We start from the raw sequence: 17342 nt of genomic DNA on the forward strand, positions 1-17342 counted from the left end.
AACAGCAGGTCATTCCCGAGGGGCTGGAGTCCTCCTGTGAGACACGCTTCCCTTCCCCAAGGTGCAGAACTGCAGCCTTCTGACTTGTGCCTGGAAGCCTAGTTGGCACAAGGGACTGGCTTTTGGGTCCCGCTGTTTTATGGACAGCTCTTCACACACGCCGGTTTTAGGCTCTGGCGGTTGTGCCTGAGGGATGATCTGAGCCAAGGACAGAACCACTGAGGGCACGATAATTGAGGGAGGAAAATTAATTGTCCTTAATTTGGCACAAATCCCAAAGACTTTCCCCGTGTTAGGAATTCAGAGTATATTCCCAGGACACAGGGCTGCAGATGTTTGTACTTCTTCCCTTCTCCTTGAGCAGCACCTTGTGGGTAGAGATGAGGGCGAGCTGACTCCTGGGCGCTGACTCTGGCAGGCCGTGCCCCGGCAGGCCCAGCCCCCCTCCCTCCTCCACTGCTCTGGAGGGCTGAGCAGGTAGGATTGAGGTCTGGGAAGAACTAGACTGGTGCCCCAGTGGGCTAGGATGGCTCCAGCAGCCCTGAGTGTCCCCTGGCTGTTGGGGAGGGCAGGGAGGGGGGACGTGGACGCAGCCCTGCCTGGGCCTTCCTGGAAAAGCAAGTGACGGCAGGACCAAAGGAAGCTGTTCCCCTGCTTGGCGCATCCCAAGTCCTGCTTCATTTCCATCCTCCCTTTCCTTGCCACTGTTAACGTTTTCCTTTTAAAAATCAGCTGAAAGTCAGGACGCTGTGGGATCATATTTACAGCCAAGGACACGCTGGGTTCATGTCTGGAACTTATAGAGCTGCAGGTGGGGAAGTGTTCTGACAGTTACCGGGAGAAGCTGGGAGGCGAGACCGTGCTGGGAGTCCTACTGCTCCCCAGCCCGAGACGCCCCCCTTCTCCTGACAGGGCCACAGTCCCTTAGGGATGCCCCAGGCAGCTGGAGCCTCGGCAGAGCGCCCCCTGGGATGTGGCAACAAATAGAGGGCTGTCTTGCCCCTGCCTGCTGAGGCTCCTCCAGTTTCCTCTCCTGCCTGCCCACCAGCCAGTCCGCCTGGGTCTCTGGGGGGACCAGCCCTGCCAGCCTCTACTTTCCTTCCTTCTGAGGATCCCTCTTGTCTTTTCCCTGGCACAGGAGCCTGACCTCAGCAAACATCCCCACGTGCTCGTCTTGTGCTGGGCCTGCAGGAGGGAGACGGGAGCGGTGCTGGTCTCCTGGTCCCCCCCACCATTTAGCCCCGCTCCCCTGCCAGGAGACTGACAAAGGACAGGGTTCCCCTTCCCGCATTGGGTGTGCCTGGCATCCACACTGGCAGAGAGGCTTTGCCGACTTCTCACACTCAGTCTGTGGTTTGCTCCTGGAAGGGAGCGCCTCTCGCCAGCCCAGGACGAGAGAGGGGGCCCCAGGCCCAAGTCTTGGTACCTGTCTGCCCCCAGTGGCCCAGTCCCTGCTAGTTATAATAATAATAACGTCAACCAATAGCCATTGGGTTCGGATTCTTTGTCAGGCACTCTCCAGCACCTTATGTGTATCATTGCATGTAGTCTTCACAACGGCTTTACAAGGAGGGCACTTGAACCCTGTTTATAGATAAAAATGGATAAAGGGAGAGGATTAGTAACACTCCCAGGTCACAGAGCTAGTGAGTGATGGAGGTGGGAGCTCCACTTGGTCTGTACTCATCCAGAGCCTGTGCTACCAGCCCAGTGTGTGCTCCCAAGGGTGCAGAGTGGGCAGCCTTGCCCCATCCCCGGCCCCTCAGGGCTGATGCACGAGTCCACGTGTAGGGAGAGTAGGGGTGTGCTGCTGTGGTCCATGCCTGTTGCTCTCATGGAAGTGAGCCCTCAACCCCTGGCAAGCCGGGAGAAGGCAGCCGTGGAGTTTTGCCCCCCTCATCAACTTTTGGTGTCCTCACAGGGCTTTTTTATCTCCTTAGCCTCCACATGCTCAGACATGGTCCCCAGGCCTGACCATGGCTTCCAGGGTCAGGACTGAGTGAGGGAGGAGCGTCAGGGTCAGGACCGGGGGTCGAAGGTGGGTCATTGGTAGGGCAGAGGGCGCCCAGAGTCGGGGCCAGAACCCAGGCTGTGACGTGGGGCTCTGCCCCGTAGTGGAGCTGAAGGCTGGATACAGGCAGTGGAGGGGACACTGCACGTGCAGGAGAGGGGGTGGGGGCTGAACGGCACGGGGAGCCTTTGGGTTGAGTTGTGGCTGTTGATGCCACTGTGTGAGCCCTGGACCCCTGCAGCCCAGCGTCCGTGGAGCACTTTCTGCTGTGGCCAGGAGAGCCTCAATCCTCATTTTCCCAGGCCCCAGAGAGATAAGTGCTCATGTCTGCAGTCCGAGGCATTGCTTCTCAGACCCGGAGACTTCCTGACAGGGCAGGGTGGGCCCCACGGCAGCTCCCTGGCCCTGTGAAGGGCAGGGCTGGGCAGTGGGGCTCGGGACTCCGGTTCCTTATGTCAGGGCAGGCTTCATGCTTAGAAGTCAGGGCAGAGATAAGTCGATCCCAGCCACCCTGGGAGTCTTAGGGCGGTCCTCGTGGGCAGGCAGTGCCAGCCCTAACGTGCACATCTGCTCTTTATCTGCAGAGGAACAGCTGCCCCCCGGCTTCCCCTCCATTGACATGGGGCCTCAGCTGAAGGTGGTGGAGAAGGCCCGCACGGCCACCATGCTGTGCGCAGCAGGCGGGAATCCAGACCCTGAGATCTCTTGGTTCAAGGACTTCCTCCCTGTGGACCCCGCCACGAGCAACGGCCGCATCAAGCAGCTGCGTTCAGGTGAGCAGAGGGCGAGGGTCAAGGGGCCGTGCAGACGTCAGGAAAGACATCAGGCCGGAACCCAGCGCAGCCTTCCCTCTTGGGCCTGGGTGCCTGGGAGCCACAGGAGGCCTCAGCCTGGGGCTGACCCTCCAGGGCTGAGCAGAGGGCGCCCAGTGGGTGGGCCAGATCCTGCTATAGGCCCACCTGGCCCTCCCAGGAAGAAAGCTTGGCAGCGAGGGCTGGTCAACTGTGATTCTTTCACCTTTCCGGGATTGTCAGACTCCAGACTTCAGTCCAGCTCTGTTCCTTGAGGCACGATTGTTGTTCCCAGCCTGGTGTTGGGCTCTGCGAAGGTGCTCTGTGGGCACTCATCCTCCACCTTCCCTGGAGCCTGGCCTGAGGGGGGCCTGGGTGGTGCTTCTCTTTGCTTCTTCAGACGGCAGGGAAAGAGGCCAAAGATGCTTGATTCATCAGGCTTCAAAAGGCTGGACCTCAGAGGCTTGGAGCCAGGGGGATGTGCTGCCATCCCTCGGCCACCAGGGCCACCTGTCTCCTCTGGATGTCTCAGTCGAGCCAGCTTGGAGCCCCGCGAGCAAGGATGCCGCCTTGACCGGGCAGGAGGTGTCGCCCCGTCGATCGATCTGCCTGCGAGGCTCCCGCCAGGATAATTGATTCAGTTTTTGTGGGAACAGAGCAGGCGGGAAAGGAGCCTTGGAATCCGCTTAGCTGCAGTTCTGCGTCTGCTGCCAGCACGGGCTGCGCTGATAGACCTTGGTCCAGGAGCCCTCCTGCTAGCTGTGGGATGGCTGGCTCAGGCAGGAGGGCTCGGGCAGCACCAGCCAGAGCCCCCGCTGCCCATCACCTATGGTGCCGACACCACAGAGGAGGACATGACTGTGCCCCTTTCAGGGCTCTGCAGGCTGCAGAGGTGCCCCGCCACTCCCTGGGCTGCCAACCCCTCCTCACCAACTTCTGCCAGGTGGGCACCCCTGCGGTGCCCAGGGGAGGAGGGAGGGATAAGCCACCCAGCAGGGGCAGGATTCTGGCCCCAGCCACGGCCACCTGAGACGGCCTGTGAAGTGTTAGCTCATTTAATTTAATTTAAAACTCAACAAGATGGAGGCAGCTGTAGCGCAGTTAATTAAAACAGCTATAATCAAGGCAGGAAACGGTCCACCAGCGTTTGCGGCCACTGCCCAGCGCGGCACAGTGACCGCCATGGTTCAGCTCCTCTGTGTTTCCCCGCAGCCCCCAGGCAGGCTCCCCAAGCAGCCAGATGGTCCTCCCCGCAGGCCTGGCCTCTGCCCGGAACGGCGCTGACCGTGGCAGCAGTTCTGGGAAGGCACGCTGTCTCGCGTGTTCGTTCGTGGAGTATTTGTGTAGTGCTTGCTGTGTGCCGGGCCCGGTGGCACCCATTCACGGCCCCGTGAGTCAGCTCCCGCCCAGGACTCCGCTGGATGCTGCTCGGCGCCTCCTCAGCCTCTCAGCAGCCGCCAGCACCCTCCCTCCCTCTTAGCCACTCTCTCCTCTGTCTCCCTGGCCTCCCTCTTACTTCTCCGAGTGCCCCTTCTCTGTCTGCCCTGCAGCCCCTCCTGCTCGTTTCTCCAGCCGGGCAGCCTGTGAACCCTGCTCTTGTCCCATAGACAGAGCCGTTCCCCCACCAGCTCGCCCACTCTTATAGCTTCAGGTACCATTTACCTCCACTCCTGAGATTCCCAGTTCCGTCTAAACCAGACATCTTGCTGGAGTTCTAGACTAAAACACCCATCTGCCTTCTGGGTGTCACCCTGACTGTGAAGGGTGGTAACTTCCTTCCCAAACAGCGGTGCCCTTCTCCCACTGACCCTCTCTCTGTTGAGTGGCAGCCCCTCTAACCTGAAATCTAGGACACACTGCAACTCCTACTCCATGTAAGGAACCGCCAAACCCTCTTGATTTGCCACCCACATGATTCTCAGTTGGTCCCCTTTTCTCCTTCCGCTGCCTTGGCCGTATCCCAGGTCACCAAACACTGCTCTCCCTGCCTCCAGGCTCTCCCCTTGAATCCATCCTGCAGCACTGGCGGAGTTTTCTGCCTGCACCCTCTGTGCTCTGACAAGCCCAGTGGCGTCTTGTTGCCTCCATGGTCAGGTGCACACTCCTGAACAAGGCACACAGAGCCTTTCTCGCTCTTCCCCAGCTCGCATCTCCGGGTCATCTCATCCCCAGCTCTCATCTTCCCCAGCTCATCTCATCAGGTCCCGGCTGCACTCGCTAGTTCTTTGGCCTCGCTTAAGTTATTTAACTTTGAGCTTCAGTTTTCCCCTCTTTAAAAAGGAGTTACGGTGAGGATTAAGTGAGACAAAGGCAGGGAGAGCTGTAGTCGACTGGCGTGTGATGAGGGTTCCATGAATGGGGCTCTTTGTAGCTCCGGCCACTCCCCGACTTGCACTGAGCCCCCGACCACATCCTCGCCCTCTGCTCACATTCACTAGAACGTGAAGCTCCCCTTCTCTGCCTGAGACCTGCTCCTTCAGGACTCACCCTGCTTTGTGTTGTCACCGTCTGGCTCCAGCTCTGCTCACTTAGGCTGGGCACTCTGCAGGGAGGGCCTGGGATTGGCTCCCGTCTGTGAGGGCCCTGCAAGTGGCCAGCACAAGCCCCGCTATAGGACAGGTATCTCTGAGCCCTTAGGATGAATGATTTCCTGAACGTGACCTTTGGGCCCTGTCCTTTCAGACTAACGTTCATTCCCCCTGCTTCCCAGGTCCGGGGAAGACTTTCTTGTTTGGCCTTTCCTGCCTCCTGGAAGCTGTGACCTAAGGGTAGTGGGCCCAGGGCCCAACTCCTGGGATGGTACCTGAGGGGCCTCAGTCATCCCACCTCCGCAATAACTGACAGGACTCTCTCGATCACTGCCTGACCCTGGGCCCTGACCCTTGACCCAATAGCTGCTGCCCCTGTCCTGTACCATTGAGAAGTGTGCTGGAGCTGTGCCATGCACATTTGACATCCCTGCTGGAGTGGAATCGGGCCCCTGTGCGCTCGGCTTTTACAGGGGCCTCACAGTTTACGTGTCACCAACAGTTTACAAAGTGCTTTCCTGCCTTTGGTTGCACTTGATTCTCCTGCAGCCCTGAGAAGTAGGACAGTTTGTGATTATCATGCCTACTTTACAGCTGAGTTAGGGAGTCACCCACCCCGGGTCACGTGGAGATCCGAGGCCGGAGAGCTCCCCTGGGACGGCATCCAGGGGGCTTCTGTCACATCTGACTAACCTGGAGCCTGGGGAGCAGCTGGACCCTGCTAGGGCCCCAGAGCGCCATAGTCTCGTCCTCTCCGGACCTCAGGCCCGCCCTGACCGGTGCCCAGAACTCCTCAGGCATCTGCGGGCCGAGCCCCAGCATGTGTCACCAGGGCGTGAAGAGCTGGAGAGGAGGGCAGTTGGCAGTGTGCGCAGCCCAGGCACGACTTCTGCTCGACAGGCGCCTTCTTCTCCGAAGCGATGTCACCTGCCGCCACAACCTGAGCCTCTTGGAGAATTTGAACTAGAGGCCCGGTGTGGGCCCTGGGGGAATGGGCACAAGCTCAGGGAGAGTGGAAGTCAGGAGCGGGCAGCATCACTGGAGCAGTGAGGGGGCTGACCTCCAAGCGGGGCTCCGAGCCACTGCTGTTGGCCCTGCACTCTGCCGAGCCTGGACGGGCCCCTGCGGGACACCGCCTGTGCTCCGCTCCTCCCGGCGCCTGCGTGTGCACGCCGCCATCCCCGTTACCCTGGAGGACCACTTGCCCACCCTGTCCACTGCTCACCCTGACGCCTGAGGCGGGGTGCCGGCATCGGCTGCGGGAAGAGGCCCGCTGTCCCAGCGGATGGGACGCTGCGGTGGGCCTGAGGGCTGCAGCCCCTGCTCCGTCCCACCGTCATCCAGTCTGCCAGGAGGGCCGCTCTCAGTGATGGTCGCTTTTGTCTGAACACACTGGCAACCCCTCAGGGGCAATGTGAAATCCGGGGGACCCTCCAGTCTCCCACACCCATCTCGGGAAATGGAGAAGGCAGATTCTTTCAGTTTGGTGGGGAAACGACTTTTCAGAGAGGCCCAGAGACTTGTCACACAGCAGGCTAGGTTTCGGAAGAGCTGAGGCCGGAAGCTGGAGTGTCCCAGTCCTGGAGCATCTATGCTGCCACCCCTCCCTCTCCCTGTTCCCCTCCCCATCCCAGGTCAGGCCTGGACTGTAGGAGTCGATCAGCCGTGTGGACTTTTTGGTCTCGGGACCCCTGATTGTAAATATCAGAGGACCTCCAAGAGCTTTTGTTTGTGTGGGTTTTATTTATCAGTATTTGCCATATTAGATGTTAAGACTGAGAAGATTTTAAATATTTATTAATCCACTTTAAAATAATTAAAAAACCCATTACATGTTAACGTAAACAATATTTTTTAATGGAAAATAATTATATTTCGTGAAACAAAAGCATTTAGTGAGAAGAGTGGCCCTGTTTTACACTTTTACAAATCTCTTTAATTTGGGGTTTAATAGAAGACAGCTGGATTCTCATACCTGCTTCTGCGTTTGGTCTATTGCACTGTCACATGTCCTGAAGCCTCTGGGAAACTCCGCTGTATGTTCATGAGAGAACAAGAGTGAAAAAGGCAAAAAGCTTCTCAGTATTATGAAAATGGCTTTGACCTTGCGGACCCCCCGAAAGGGCCTCTGGGACACTGAAGATCCGTGGACCACGCTTGGAGGATCACGGTGATGATGGTTCTTCCTGGACAGCCTCTGTGTGCCTTGCACACAGCCCAGGTCCCAGCAGCTGCCTTGGCCTTGTCTCCAGCCTCTGTGTCCAGTGGGAAGGCTGTGAGCCAGACCTGGTTAGTTCCTGCCACCTCATAAGCTGTGTGACCTTCGGCTTTGGGCACTTAATGTTCCTCAGCCTCTGTTTCCTCATTCTTGCTGAGATGGATAATTCCTCCTAAGTGGTTGTCTTCAGGTTCAGTGAGATAGTAACTAACCAGTGTTTGTCTCCCTGTACACTTCCCTCCCCAGAAGTGGGCAGAGAAGGGCAGGGTGGACGGGGCTGACCTGGGCCTGCCCACAGGCCCCTCACTCCTCTGGATGGGGCAGTGGTAGAAGAGGGGGTCCCTGTTGGGAAGGGAGCATGTCCAGACCTCATAATAGCCCCACACCAGGCATTTGCAGGGTGAGCATCTGGCTCTCGAGGCTGCTGATTCCCAGGGTTACAAGGCAATGAACAGGCAAGGGGCGGGGGTGGGGAATGGCCCCTGGCTCTCACCAGTCAGGTGGGGGGACTCTGCAGTCAGTCGGTTTTTAGCAAGGTTGGGTGGCTTTACAGGGGTCTGCCACCGGGTGGTGAGTAGGGGACTGGTGTGTGTGTTTGTGGAGGGCTGGTCTGGTGATAGCCTGAGGTGAGCTCTCCCTTTAGCCGTTTCTTTGGTCTGCTTAAATGCCCTGCTTTGGGTAAGTGCTCTGTTTTGAAATCCTACTCACCTGTGGAATCTGGGGAGCCCTACAGGGTGGGTTATCGCCTCTTCTCTTCACTTTGCCCTTCCACTGAGTTCAGCCGGCAGAGTCTGCAGGAGCCCTGACTCACCACCCTGATTCCTGGCACCCCCAGCCCTGCTGGCCCAGCCTCAGTCTCCTCCCTCCTCAGAGCCGTGCCAGTGACCTGGGGAACACAGCTTTGCCTACACGCAGCCTGGTGCTTGCTCACACCTAAGCCACGCCTCAACTTCTCTGTGTATTTAAGGCCCTCTCTCATGTTTTATTTTATCTGATTTGGCTTTTTGTGGCTTTCCTTCCTTTTGTACTAATGCTTCTCTCTGATCTTATTTGCATTCAAATTACCTCGCCAGGTGGTTCACCAATCAGAGGTAAGAATGCTGTCCGTGCATCTCGCCACACCACACCTCGCCACCCGCCGTCACCACCACTCCATCCCGTCCAGTCCAGTCCGTCACCTCCCCCATCCCCATCCCGACCTCTCCAGCCTCCTCATCTCCAGCTCCAGCCCCTTCAGCACCACCGGCCACCACACACATCCACTCTCAGCCATCCCCTCCTGTGACTCATCCATTGCAAGTCTGGATTGTGGAGATACTTGGCTCATCCCTGTCTTGGGGCTGGAAGCCCAACTGCCCAGGCCTTCTAGGCCAGCCCCACAGAAGGGGCTCTGTTGGCTCCTGCAGGGAAGCCAGGCCCCGGTCCTCAAGGCTGGCCAGAGACAGAAAGTCTTCCCATGAGGTGGGGGAGCATGACCAAGCCTTGCCTTCCCTGTTGAGAACCTTCTTTGTCTTGGGGCCCTCGATTATTACTAACTTCCCTGTTAACATCCCAGCCCTGTAGTAGAATGAGGATCCCCCTGTAAATCCCCCAGCTCAGCAAACGCTAGGAGGGACGCGCAGTTAAGACTTTAATGTAGAGGCTGGGATGACAACAGAAATAAATAGGATCCTAGGTAGCCTGATGGATCCTCTGACCTATCGGCCCCAGCTGCTTTCATGCAGCAGGACCCTACATTCTGCGGTTCCAAGCCCGGACTGTACTCAAAGGTCCGGTTCGAGTTTGACTCACCTCAACTCCTTTAAAAACTCAGTTTCTCTCTCAGAAATCTGTTTCCTCTTTAAGTCGGGGCCAGGGCCCCAACTCCCTCATGGGGTCGTGAGGATTAGAGGAGAGAAAGAGAATTTGGGCAGTGTCTGGCCCAGAGCAGGCACCCTGTAAAATGGTTGCTTCCATGATGCTTTTCAGTATTCTTGGGCGCATCTAGACCCTCAGAGTTCAGGGCCAGGCTGCTCTTGGAACAGAAGACGTGGCTGGGTGGAGCAGCTGCTCCCCTGTGGTGCATCTGGTCCATCACCTGCTGAGGACAGGACTCAGCCTCCGGATCCCCCCGCCCATCCTCTCAGCCTATGCTGACTCTTCAGTGCCCCCGCTACTGGGTCTTGGTCTTGGTTCCAGATTTGGGGGTTTCTGTGTGCAGTAGGCTCAGGGTCTGTGTTGGGTCCCTTGACCAGTCCTGGCTCTCTGTGCAGGGGAGCCTCTTCCCCGAGCAGGGATCCCACCCAGGTACCACTCCCTGCTCCTGCCTGTGGCACCAGCTGCCAGGACTCCCGCTACCCCCAGCTAAGCTGACCTTGATATAGCCCCCCTCCCTCTGGCCAGGGCCCTGAGCCCCACCTGCTTGAATGAACATTTTCTGTGACAACGTCCATCCATCGCATAAACGTGACCTGTTGAGTGCCCGTCGGGGCTGTTCTCGCAGGAGATGGATATTTGGCACAGGCCTTGGGCCCTCACACTCCCTGATGCTGGTGGGGAGGGCTGCCCAGGACCACAGAGCAGGCCAGCCCTTTTTCCCTTGGTATCAGGGCCCAGCCTGGGCACCCCTCTCCCCACCTCCAGCTCCCAGCCCCTTGGCTGTTCACGCTCCTCCTGCTGCCCTAGGTCTGGGTGGTGGAAGAGGGGTGTCGGGCAGTGAAGGGGCTGTAGCTCAGACGCAGTGGCCCTCCCCTGGGGCCTGAGCCATGAGAGCGTGGCCTGGAACTCTTCTAGTGGCTCCGGTCAGGTCAGGTCAGGTGGGGTCAGGCAGTTCTGTGTGTGTCCTGTGTGGGCGTGACTGTCAGCTGGCCTGGGCTCTGGGAGGGGTAGGTCTGTGCAGGCAGTGGTTTTTGTCAGGCTGTGTCCTGTGGGGTTGTTAACTGTCCATTGGACCGTCCTGTGTGGATGTGATTGTCTGTCGGCTTGTTCCAGGGAGCGGGCGTTGCTGGTGCCTCGGGATGTTCCCTGTCACAGACGGCTTGCCCGGTGTGCTCTCACCAGCAGAGTTCTCAGGCGTTTCTGCCAGGGCTGGAGGTGGCCAAGTCGGCCGGTTTCACCCCCATCTCCCACCCCGCCTTCACCTCGGCCTCCCTGACCTGGACCTGCCAGGACTGGCCGCAGCCCTTTCCTCCACCCTCTGTGAGCGTCCTTTTCAGCGGCACCCCCGGTCCCGGCTCCTGTCTGTCCGTCTGTGGCCAGAGCAGCCCTTCAGGGCGCTGGCCTGAGTGGGAGCTGCATCCTCCATTAGCCTCCTGAATTATGCAGGAGCCGTGGTGGGTCGAAGCACTTTAGCAGGACCAGGCTGAGGAGAGGAGCCGGAATGGGTGGGGCTGGTAGGGGGGTGGGGGGGAGGTTGGGTGCTGGGAGCAGAGGCTGCTGGGCACCGGGCCCCCAGGGCCACCTCTTCCTTCCTGTGGGTTCTGGTGGGCGGCAGAGTCTCAGGTCTTGCCGAGGAGGGCATTGCACGCTCAGAGGTCCCAGGCCAGCCGGTCTACAGGCTGTCCCACCCACGCCCGGCTCCGCAATGCTCTGATGGGGGTGCTCATTGGCAAACAGGCTCCAGTACCAGCCAGAGTGTGGCAGGCACTCAGTGGAGTTGGGGGATGGGGTGGAGCCCCTGGCCGAGCCAGCAGGCCCGACTGGACCGCGCGGGGGGCGGGATTGTGCTCCAGAGCACGACCCTCCGTTCCCGGCCAGGAGGCCTCCGGGCTTGTCAGGAAGAGCTTCCCGGAAGCAGCACCAGTGCCGGGGTGTGGCCCTGATGTCTGCAACATCTGGTCAACACAAGCCGCAGATGCTGTCGAGACCCCTCCTCGGGTCGCAGGCCTGACCGTTGTCTTTGTGTCCCCACAGGTGCCTTGCAGATTGAGAGCAGCGAGGAGTCGGACCAAGGCAAGTACGAGTGTGTGGCGACCAACTCCGCAGGCACACGCTACTCGGCCCCCGCCAACCTGTATGTGCGAGGTAAGGACTCAGGCGGTGCCCAGCCCTGACTACGGAGCTGAGCTGCCCTTGCCGGACTTGCTGCCCCGAGCCTTGGTGTGGACTTACCGGGCTGCCGTGGGCCCAGTCTCTCCTCCTTTCCGCCTCTTTCTGCAGCGGCCGTAGCAGCAGCAGCTCCCACTGGGCAAGCTCCTAACATCCGCCCCGACTTTGCCTTCCTCCCGCAGGCCCTTTGGGAAACAGACACTCTTGGGAGCATTTGTATCTCTTGTAGGTCCTGCCTCATGGGCCCAGAGCCCCATGGGAGTCTAGAGCCTTCCGAGCAGACGTGCGTGCATGTGTGTGTGTGTGAGAGAGAGCAGGCACACATGTCTGTGTGTGAACGTGTACACACCTGCCTGGTCTTCCTTGAGTGTGTCCTGCCCACCCCAGCAGTGTGGGCTCCGGGCCAGGTGTACCTGCCTTCTGACCAGGTTTGCCTGGGGCCTTCCTGGAGGAGGAGCCAGCTGTGCTTTGTCATCAGCCAGGACCCTGTGTAGGGGGTCAGGCCGAGGCAGCTTTGAGCCCCTACAGGTGAGCACCTAGTGTGTTTTAGGTGTTCCTTGCCGGGACTGCGTGGATCCCACACTCTCACAAGTCCGGGTACCCAGCAGAGAGGGTCTGGGGACTGTTTTGGCCCATCCAGTCTGTTACGCTTACAGCCCCAGGGGAACCAAAGCTGGCCACCTACCCCTTCCTGAGAACACGGGGTTTTGTGTGCACGGTGTCCAGGAGGGGCCCTAGGCGCCCCTCCTACCCCTGTCTTCCCCCCCACTTAATCCTCCCGCACAGATGGGCGTCATTAAAAGTGAAACCGTCTCCACTCCAGGGATTTGTAAAGGAAAGTGGATGCAGTTTCCTTGCAGTGATGATTTCATCATGCTAAGTGCTTAGTGCAGCTTCGCAAAGGGTGTCGTCTGCCTGTCCGCCCAGGGCCAAGCATGGGGCAGGGCAATGGCAGTGGCCTGTCCCACTCTTCAGGGCCACATGGTCAGACAGGGCAGAGAGAATTAGGCCATCAACCACGTGCTTATTGAGGGGCTGTGATGTGTCAGGGCACAAGATCCCGAGAGGCCACAGGTGATGGGCAGATTGTGCTTCAGAGACTGCCTGATGCCTCATCGGAATTAGGGGCATGGGACGGGAGGTCCCCACTGGTCCCCTTCTCAGCTGTTCTGCTCTTCGAGGCTCCCCTGAGCTGACCCAGGGCCTGTCTTAAGGAGCAGCATCAGGGCATGGAGGCCAGGAGCGTGCAAGCCACCCAAATGGCCAAGATGAGTGTTGTAAATTGCACAGCCTTCCCTCACACTGCTTCAGACAGAGCTTCTGACCAGCGCACAGGGGCCTGACGCGTCCCCTCTGAGAGGAGCAGCTGGAACAACCCTCCTCAAAGACCTGCCTCCTCCCACCCGGACCACTCCGACTGCTGTGTGGGCCTGACCAAGCACTTCTTCCGAAAGACCATAGGCTCGAGAATGTGGAGGTTCCGGGCCTCAGCAACAAAGTCCTTCACTGCGTGTGGCTGCACCAGGGAGAGGAGAGGCGCGGCAGAGCCGCTGTGCATCCCAAGCAAGCTGCACGGGTGCGGTCATATGGGCACGTTTCCTGGGGCAGAGCTGCAGAGGCCGTACTGAGACAGGAGAAGGCCCAGACCCAAGGTGGATGGACTGGGCGGCGTCGTCTTGGCTGGGCAGAGTTCTCCAAAGTCACCATCACACCAGCCTTAGCCCTGAGGCAGGACAGTGGGTCTCTTTGGATGAGCTGAGCTCGGCTGCTTCTGTAGCTGGTGGCTCAGGCACTGACCAGGAGGCTCTTACCTGCAGCCCCTCTTACCCTTCTCTGTGGGGACCCCACTGTCTACACGTGGTGAGCTCAGGCAGGACTCTGGCCCATCCCCCCTTCCACCAGGTCTTCCTGAACTGCCTTCCTGGGCCCATTTCCACAGGCCTTTTGGGCAGGGAATGTAGGGGTTCCTTTAGTTCTAGCCCCACTTGCTAGGGATTCTAAAACAGGGTGTCCCAACCCCAGTTGGCTTGTCTCTCCCTCTCTGTGACACATGCACACACACATTCCTGTGGGCCCTGGTGTCTAAGGGCCAGTTCTAAGTCTGTCCCTAGGACCTGCCTCATAACCAGGCCCCACCTGAATCTGTGCCTGCCCTGCTTTGCAGAGAGCAGTTTGCCCTGTAGCCCCAGGACAGGCCTTACTCTGGACTTCTAGACACCTAGAAAGCCCTGCTCCTAGGACCCTGGCCTCTGGGGTCCACCCCCTCCTCATCACAGTCCTAGTAAAGCCCCTGCTTTCTGCCCCCAGCAGTGCTGAGGGCCCATCGACCCCAGCTCCTCTGGCACAGCCTCTGCGGTGCTGGCCACGAATTCTGTATCCTGGACCCTGCTTGTGGGTGGTCCACGCATGGAGAAACCCCCAGTGCTGGCCTGCCCACTGGCCTGTGCCCCCCTGCCTCCCAGCCAAGCGGCAGCCACTGGGAGGCCCCCACTGGGCTCCAGCCATCAGGAGCCTCAGCATCCGGGTCAGTGTGGACTCCAGCTCCATTGACATTTGGGGCCCAGTAACCCTTAGCTGTGTGGGGCTGTCCTGGGCGTTGTGGGATGTTTACTGACCCGCTAGGTGCCCGTAGCACCCCCTTGTCACAACTCACAGTGTCTCCAGAGTTTGCCCAGTGTCACTTGGGGGGATCCTCCTCCCCCCCCCGTTAGGAAACACTGCTCTGGATAGACAGCCTCGCGCTGGCTGTCATCTCCATCCGTCTCTGACTGTCTTCGGCCGTGCCCACAGCGCCTGAGGCTGTGTCTCCTCCTCGGATTTGGCTTCAGTGTCCACCTCACGTCCCTCTGTCCCCCAGACTCGGGGCTCCCATTGTCTCTCTGAGACCTGCAGTTGCTGCATTTCATGGGACCGTGCATGTAACGCTCCTGGCCCAGTGCTGGGCACACAGTCCGGAGCTGCTTCCGCTGTGGGGATAGCCGTGTTGGGCCTGCATCACCCAGTTTCGTCTGACTTTGCTCACAGTTGCCCGCAGCTCCACCCACAGTCTAGCATGCCCAGGCGTGCTGGGTGGACCAACCTCTCTCCATCCGACTCCCTCCCCCAGTGACTCACTCTCTCCTTCCATCCACAGCGTCTCTCTCCTCCAGCTCTTAGGACACACAGCTGCCAGGCACCAGGGAGGAGCCACGCCTCCCACAGAACCTGGCCTACCTGCCCCCACCCTTCCCCCTTCTCTGCAGGGACCTGGCCGCTGGGCCACAGCTGTCTCTAAACAGGGCGATGGCTCCACGGCCTTTCTCCCTACAGGCTTCCAGACCAGCTGCTCACACTCTGGTGCCACACAGCGTGGGGCTGCCTCAAGGTGGCGGGGTTCTAGTGGCCCATGTGCCTTGGTGGGTTTGTGGGCTGGGTGGGCCCTGACCCCAGAACCCAGCTCACTGGGTCTGTCCGAGCCTTGAGGTGCGCGTGAGGCATGGGGGCCTGCCTGTGCCCCACTCCCGCCCCTCCCTGTCCCACCCTTGGCACCTGGTGCCTGCCAGCGGGACGCAGCCCTGTCCGCCGTGTCCTCCATGAGTCCTGAGTCTTTTGTGAGCGGCGTGGTCCGCGCGCACCTGCGGGCACATGCGTGTGCGTGGGGCACGAGAGTCTTGTCTCGTTTCCGTGCTGTGTGGGCAGATGAAGGTTGGCCTGTTTTTACTCTCTCTGTGTTTCTCCTTGTCTTTTTTTTATTTCCTCCTCATCCTCATCGCACTCTGCCATCAACCCAAACTCTCATCTCTCAGATCAGCGAGAAGGTTGGTCCTTTTCACTTCTTATCCATCTACAGTTCGCCCATCGACGCGATGCTTCTGTCCGTAGGGAACAGCGGGCTTGTTCAGCTCCTCAGGCCCCAGTCAGGCCTGCCCGCCCCTTGGGCTCTGCGCTCCACTGTTTGGGCGGCAGGCGGGCAGGACCAGTGGTGGGTGGGCAGGCCCCCCTGCCCCGCATGTTTCTGCTGCTTGGGTCCCTGACACCCCACGTGTCTGCATGTCCCCTTAGCTGGGCTCCCCTGCTGGGGAGGTCAAGTGGGCATGGTGCATGGCACGAGACTGGGCCCTGCCTTTGTGCCCAGGCCAGGCCAGCTCTCTGCTCCAGGTGGAGCTCAGGAGTGGTTGTGCAGTAAGAGCTGTAGGGCTTTATGCACACCTGTGGGGCCTTCCACAGTCCCCCTTACCTAAAACCCACGTTTGTCCAAGCTCAGTCGGAACCACTGGAAAGATGAAGGGGAAAGGCTAATGGAGAATGAGCTCACCCCTCAAGATCCTGCAGCACAGGGCGAAAGTCCTACAGAGTCTGCGCTGTCCTTGAGCCCCTCTCCCAGGCCAGATGGGCAACAGCCCTGCTCTGCCTACTGAGTTTAGGGTCCGGGGTGTTGGGTGGGTGGCGCCATCTTGGCTCACTGAGGAAGTCTCCCAGTGACTTGTCTTTTCCGTCTCCGACCAGATCCAGATGAGGGTCTTCCCACCTGCCCCAGGCCCTTCTCTCTGCCCGAGCCCCCCAGACAGCTGGCACTTCCTCAGTCCCATGCTGGGTGCTGGGCATTCAGAGCAAGAGCTCACACCTGACTGAACGGTCAACTGCCATTTAGGGAGGCCCACGTGGGAGCCTACAAGAGGCCCTGGCCCAGCCGCAGTTTGGGGAGCGCTTCTTAGAGACTCCACCAGCCCATTCCAGAGCAGTCTCACACCCCCAGGGCCAGGCCCCTACCTCCAGTCCTGGGACCAGCAGTAGGGGCTAGCGGTCCTTCCTGTGTCACATGGTCTGAGTGCTCAGAGGAGGTTCTCCTGTCTACTGGGCTTTGGGCTAAGCCCCAGGGAGCAGACCCGGGCCACCTGGTCCCCTGTTGCATTCTCTCTGCGGCTTGAGTTTCCTCCACGAGGGAGAGGGAGCCAGTCGGGAGGAGGGCTGTGGCCTCGGCTCAGATATCAGCCCTGAGCATCCATCCATATGCACTCCTGAGCTCTGGGGCATTTCAGTTACACCATTTCGCTGACCGGGCAGATCTGCCGGGGCGGTTCAGAAAACAGTCATCAGCAGAGAGGGCCCAGCCTGCAGCCGCCTCCCCCTGCACCCCTTCCCCCACCCTCCTAGTCCCTTGTCCCTTCTTCTCCCCGTCTGTGGTCCCACCAAAAATAAGCATGTACACAAATATTTAATGGGAAGGCATAAATGAGTTTCTAAATATTCCGGGGGGATTTGCCCGGGTGGTAATTTGTTTGGCGCTGATAATTCCATCTTACATTTTTCCAGCTTTACTTAAAACTGTGTGCCGAGTGCGCCGGCATTTAATTACTGCTCTGCGGCAGCCACAAGGTTATTTATTAAAGAGTTATTTTATCTTGATACAGTGGATCCTGCCCCTTATCCCCTCCTGAATGCTGTGTTATTTTCATCAGAGAAATTTCCGCAAGTGAATGCAGATTGCGGGGCTGCCTGCCCCCACGGTTAGGCTGTCACCCCACTGAATGCTGATGCCTCCAGGTGCCTCTCCGCCCTGTCATAGCGGGTTGTCAGCTCCAATTATTAGACTTAAAAGTTACAGCTGGAATATAATCCAGCAATGGCAAGGCCCTGTTTTGGAAATTGTCTATAAAATGTCAGCTCTGAGGATGCATGGGGAACGGTAATAGACCGGCATTGTTGGAGCTCAAGATTAGACACTAAGTGCATTTTTCCCCGGCTCTGGTTTTTCCTTCCCTGCTGTTGCTTCTGTCAATAGACCGAGT

At 59.0% G+C, this 17342-nt stretch overlaps 1 protein-coding gene across 13 annotated transcripts in view; it reads left to right on the forward strand.

Moving 5' to 3' along the window:
* Positions 1-17342, forward strand: part of PTPRF (protein tyrosine phosphatase receptor type F) — an 85752-nt gene that overhangs the window by 33044 nt on the left and 35366 nt on the right. For 7 of the 13 annotated variants that reach the window (XM_036845233.1, XM_036845260.1, XM_036845273.1 and 4 more), the window contains exons 6-8: positions 2596-2784; positions 11440-11550; positions 15360-15371. In XM_036845233.1, the coding sequence (XP_036701128.1) occupies positions 2596-2784; positions 11440-11550; positions 15360-15371 (312 nt within the window). Of the gene's footprint in view, positions 1-2595; positions 2785-11439; positions 11551-14944; positions 14970-15359; positions 15372-17342 lie in introns of those variants that run through there. The other 6 variants (XM_036845272.1, XM_036845243.1, XM_036845269.1 and 3 more) reach the window with 2 other exon arrangements.

This window comes from Balaenoptera musculus, chromosome 1 (assembly GCF_009873245.2).
Source record: "Balaenoptera musculus isolate JJ_BM4_2016_0621 chromosome 1, mBalMus1.pri.v3, whole genome shotgun sequence".
Classification (NCBI taxonomy): Eukaryota; Metazoa; Chordata; class Mammalia; order Artiodactyla; family Balaenopteridae; genus Balaenoptera; species Balaenoptera musculus.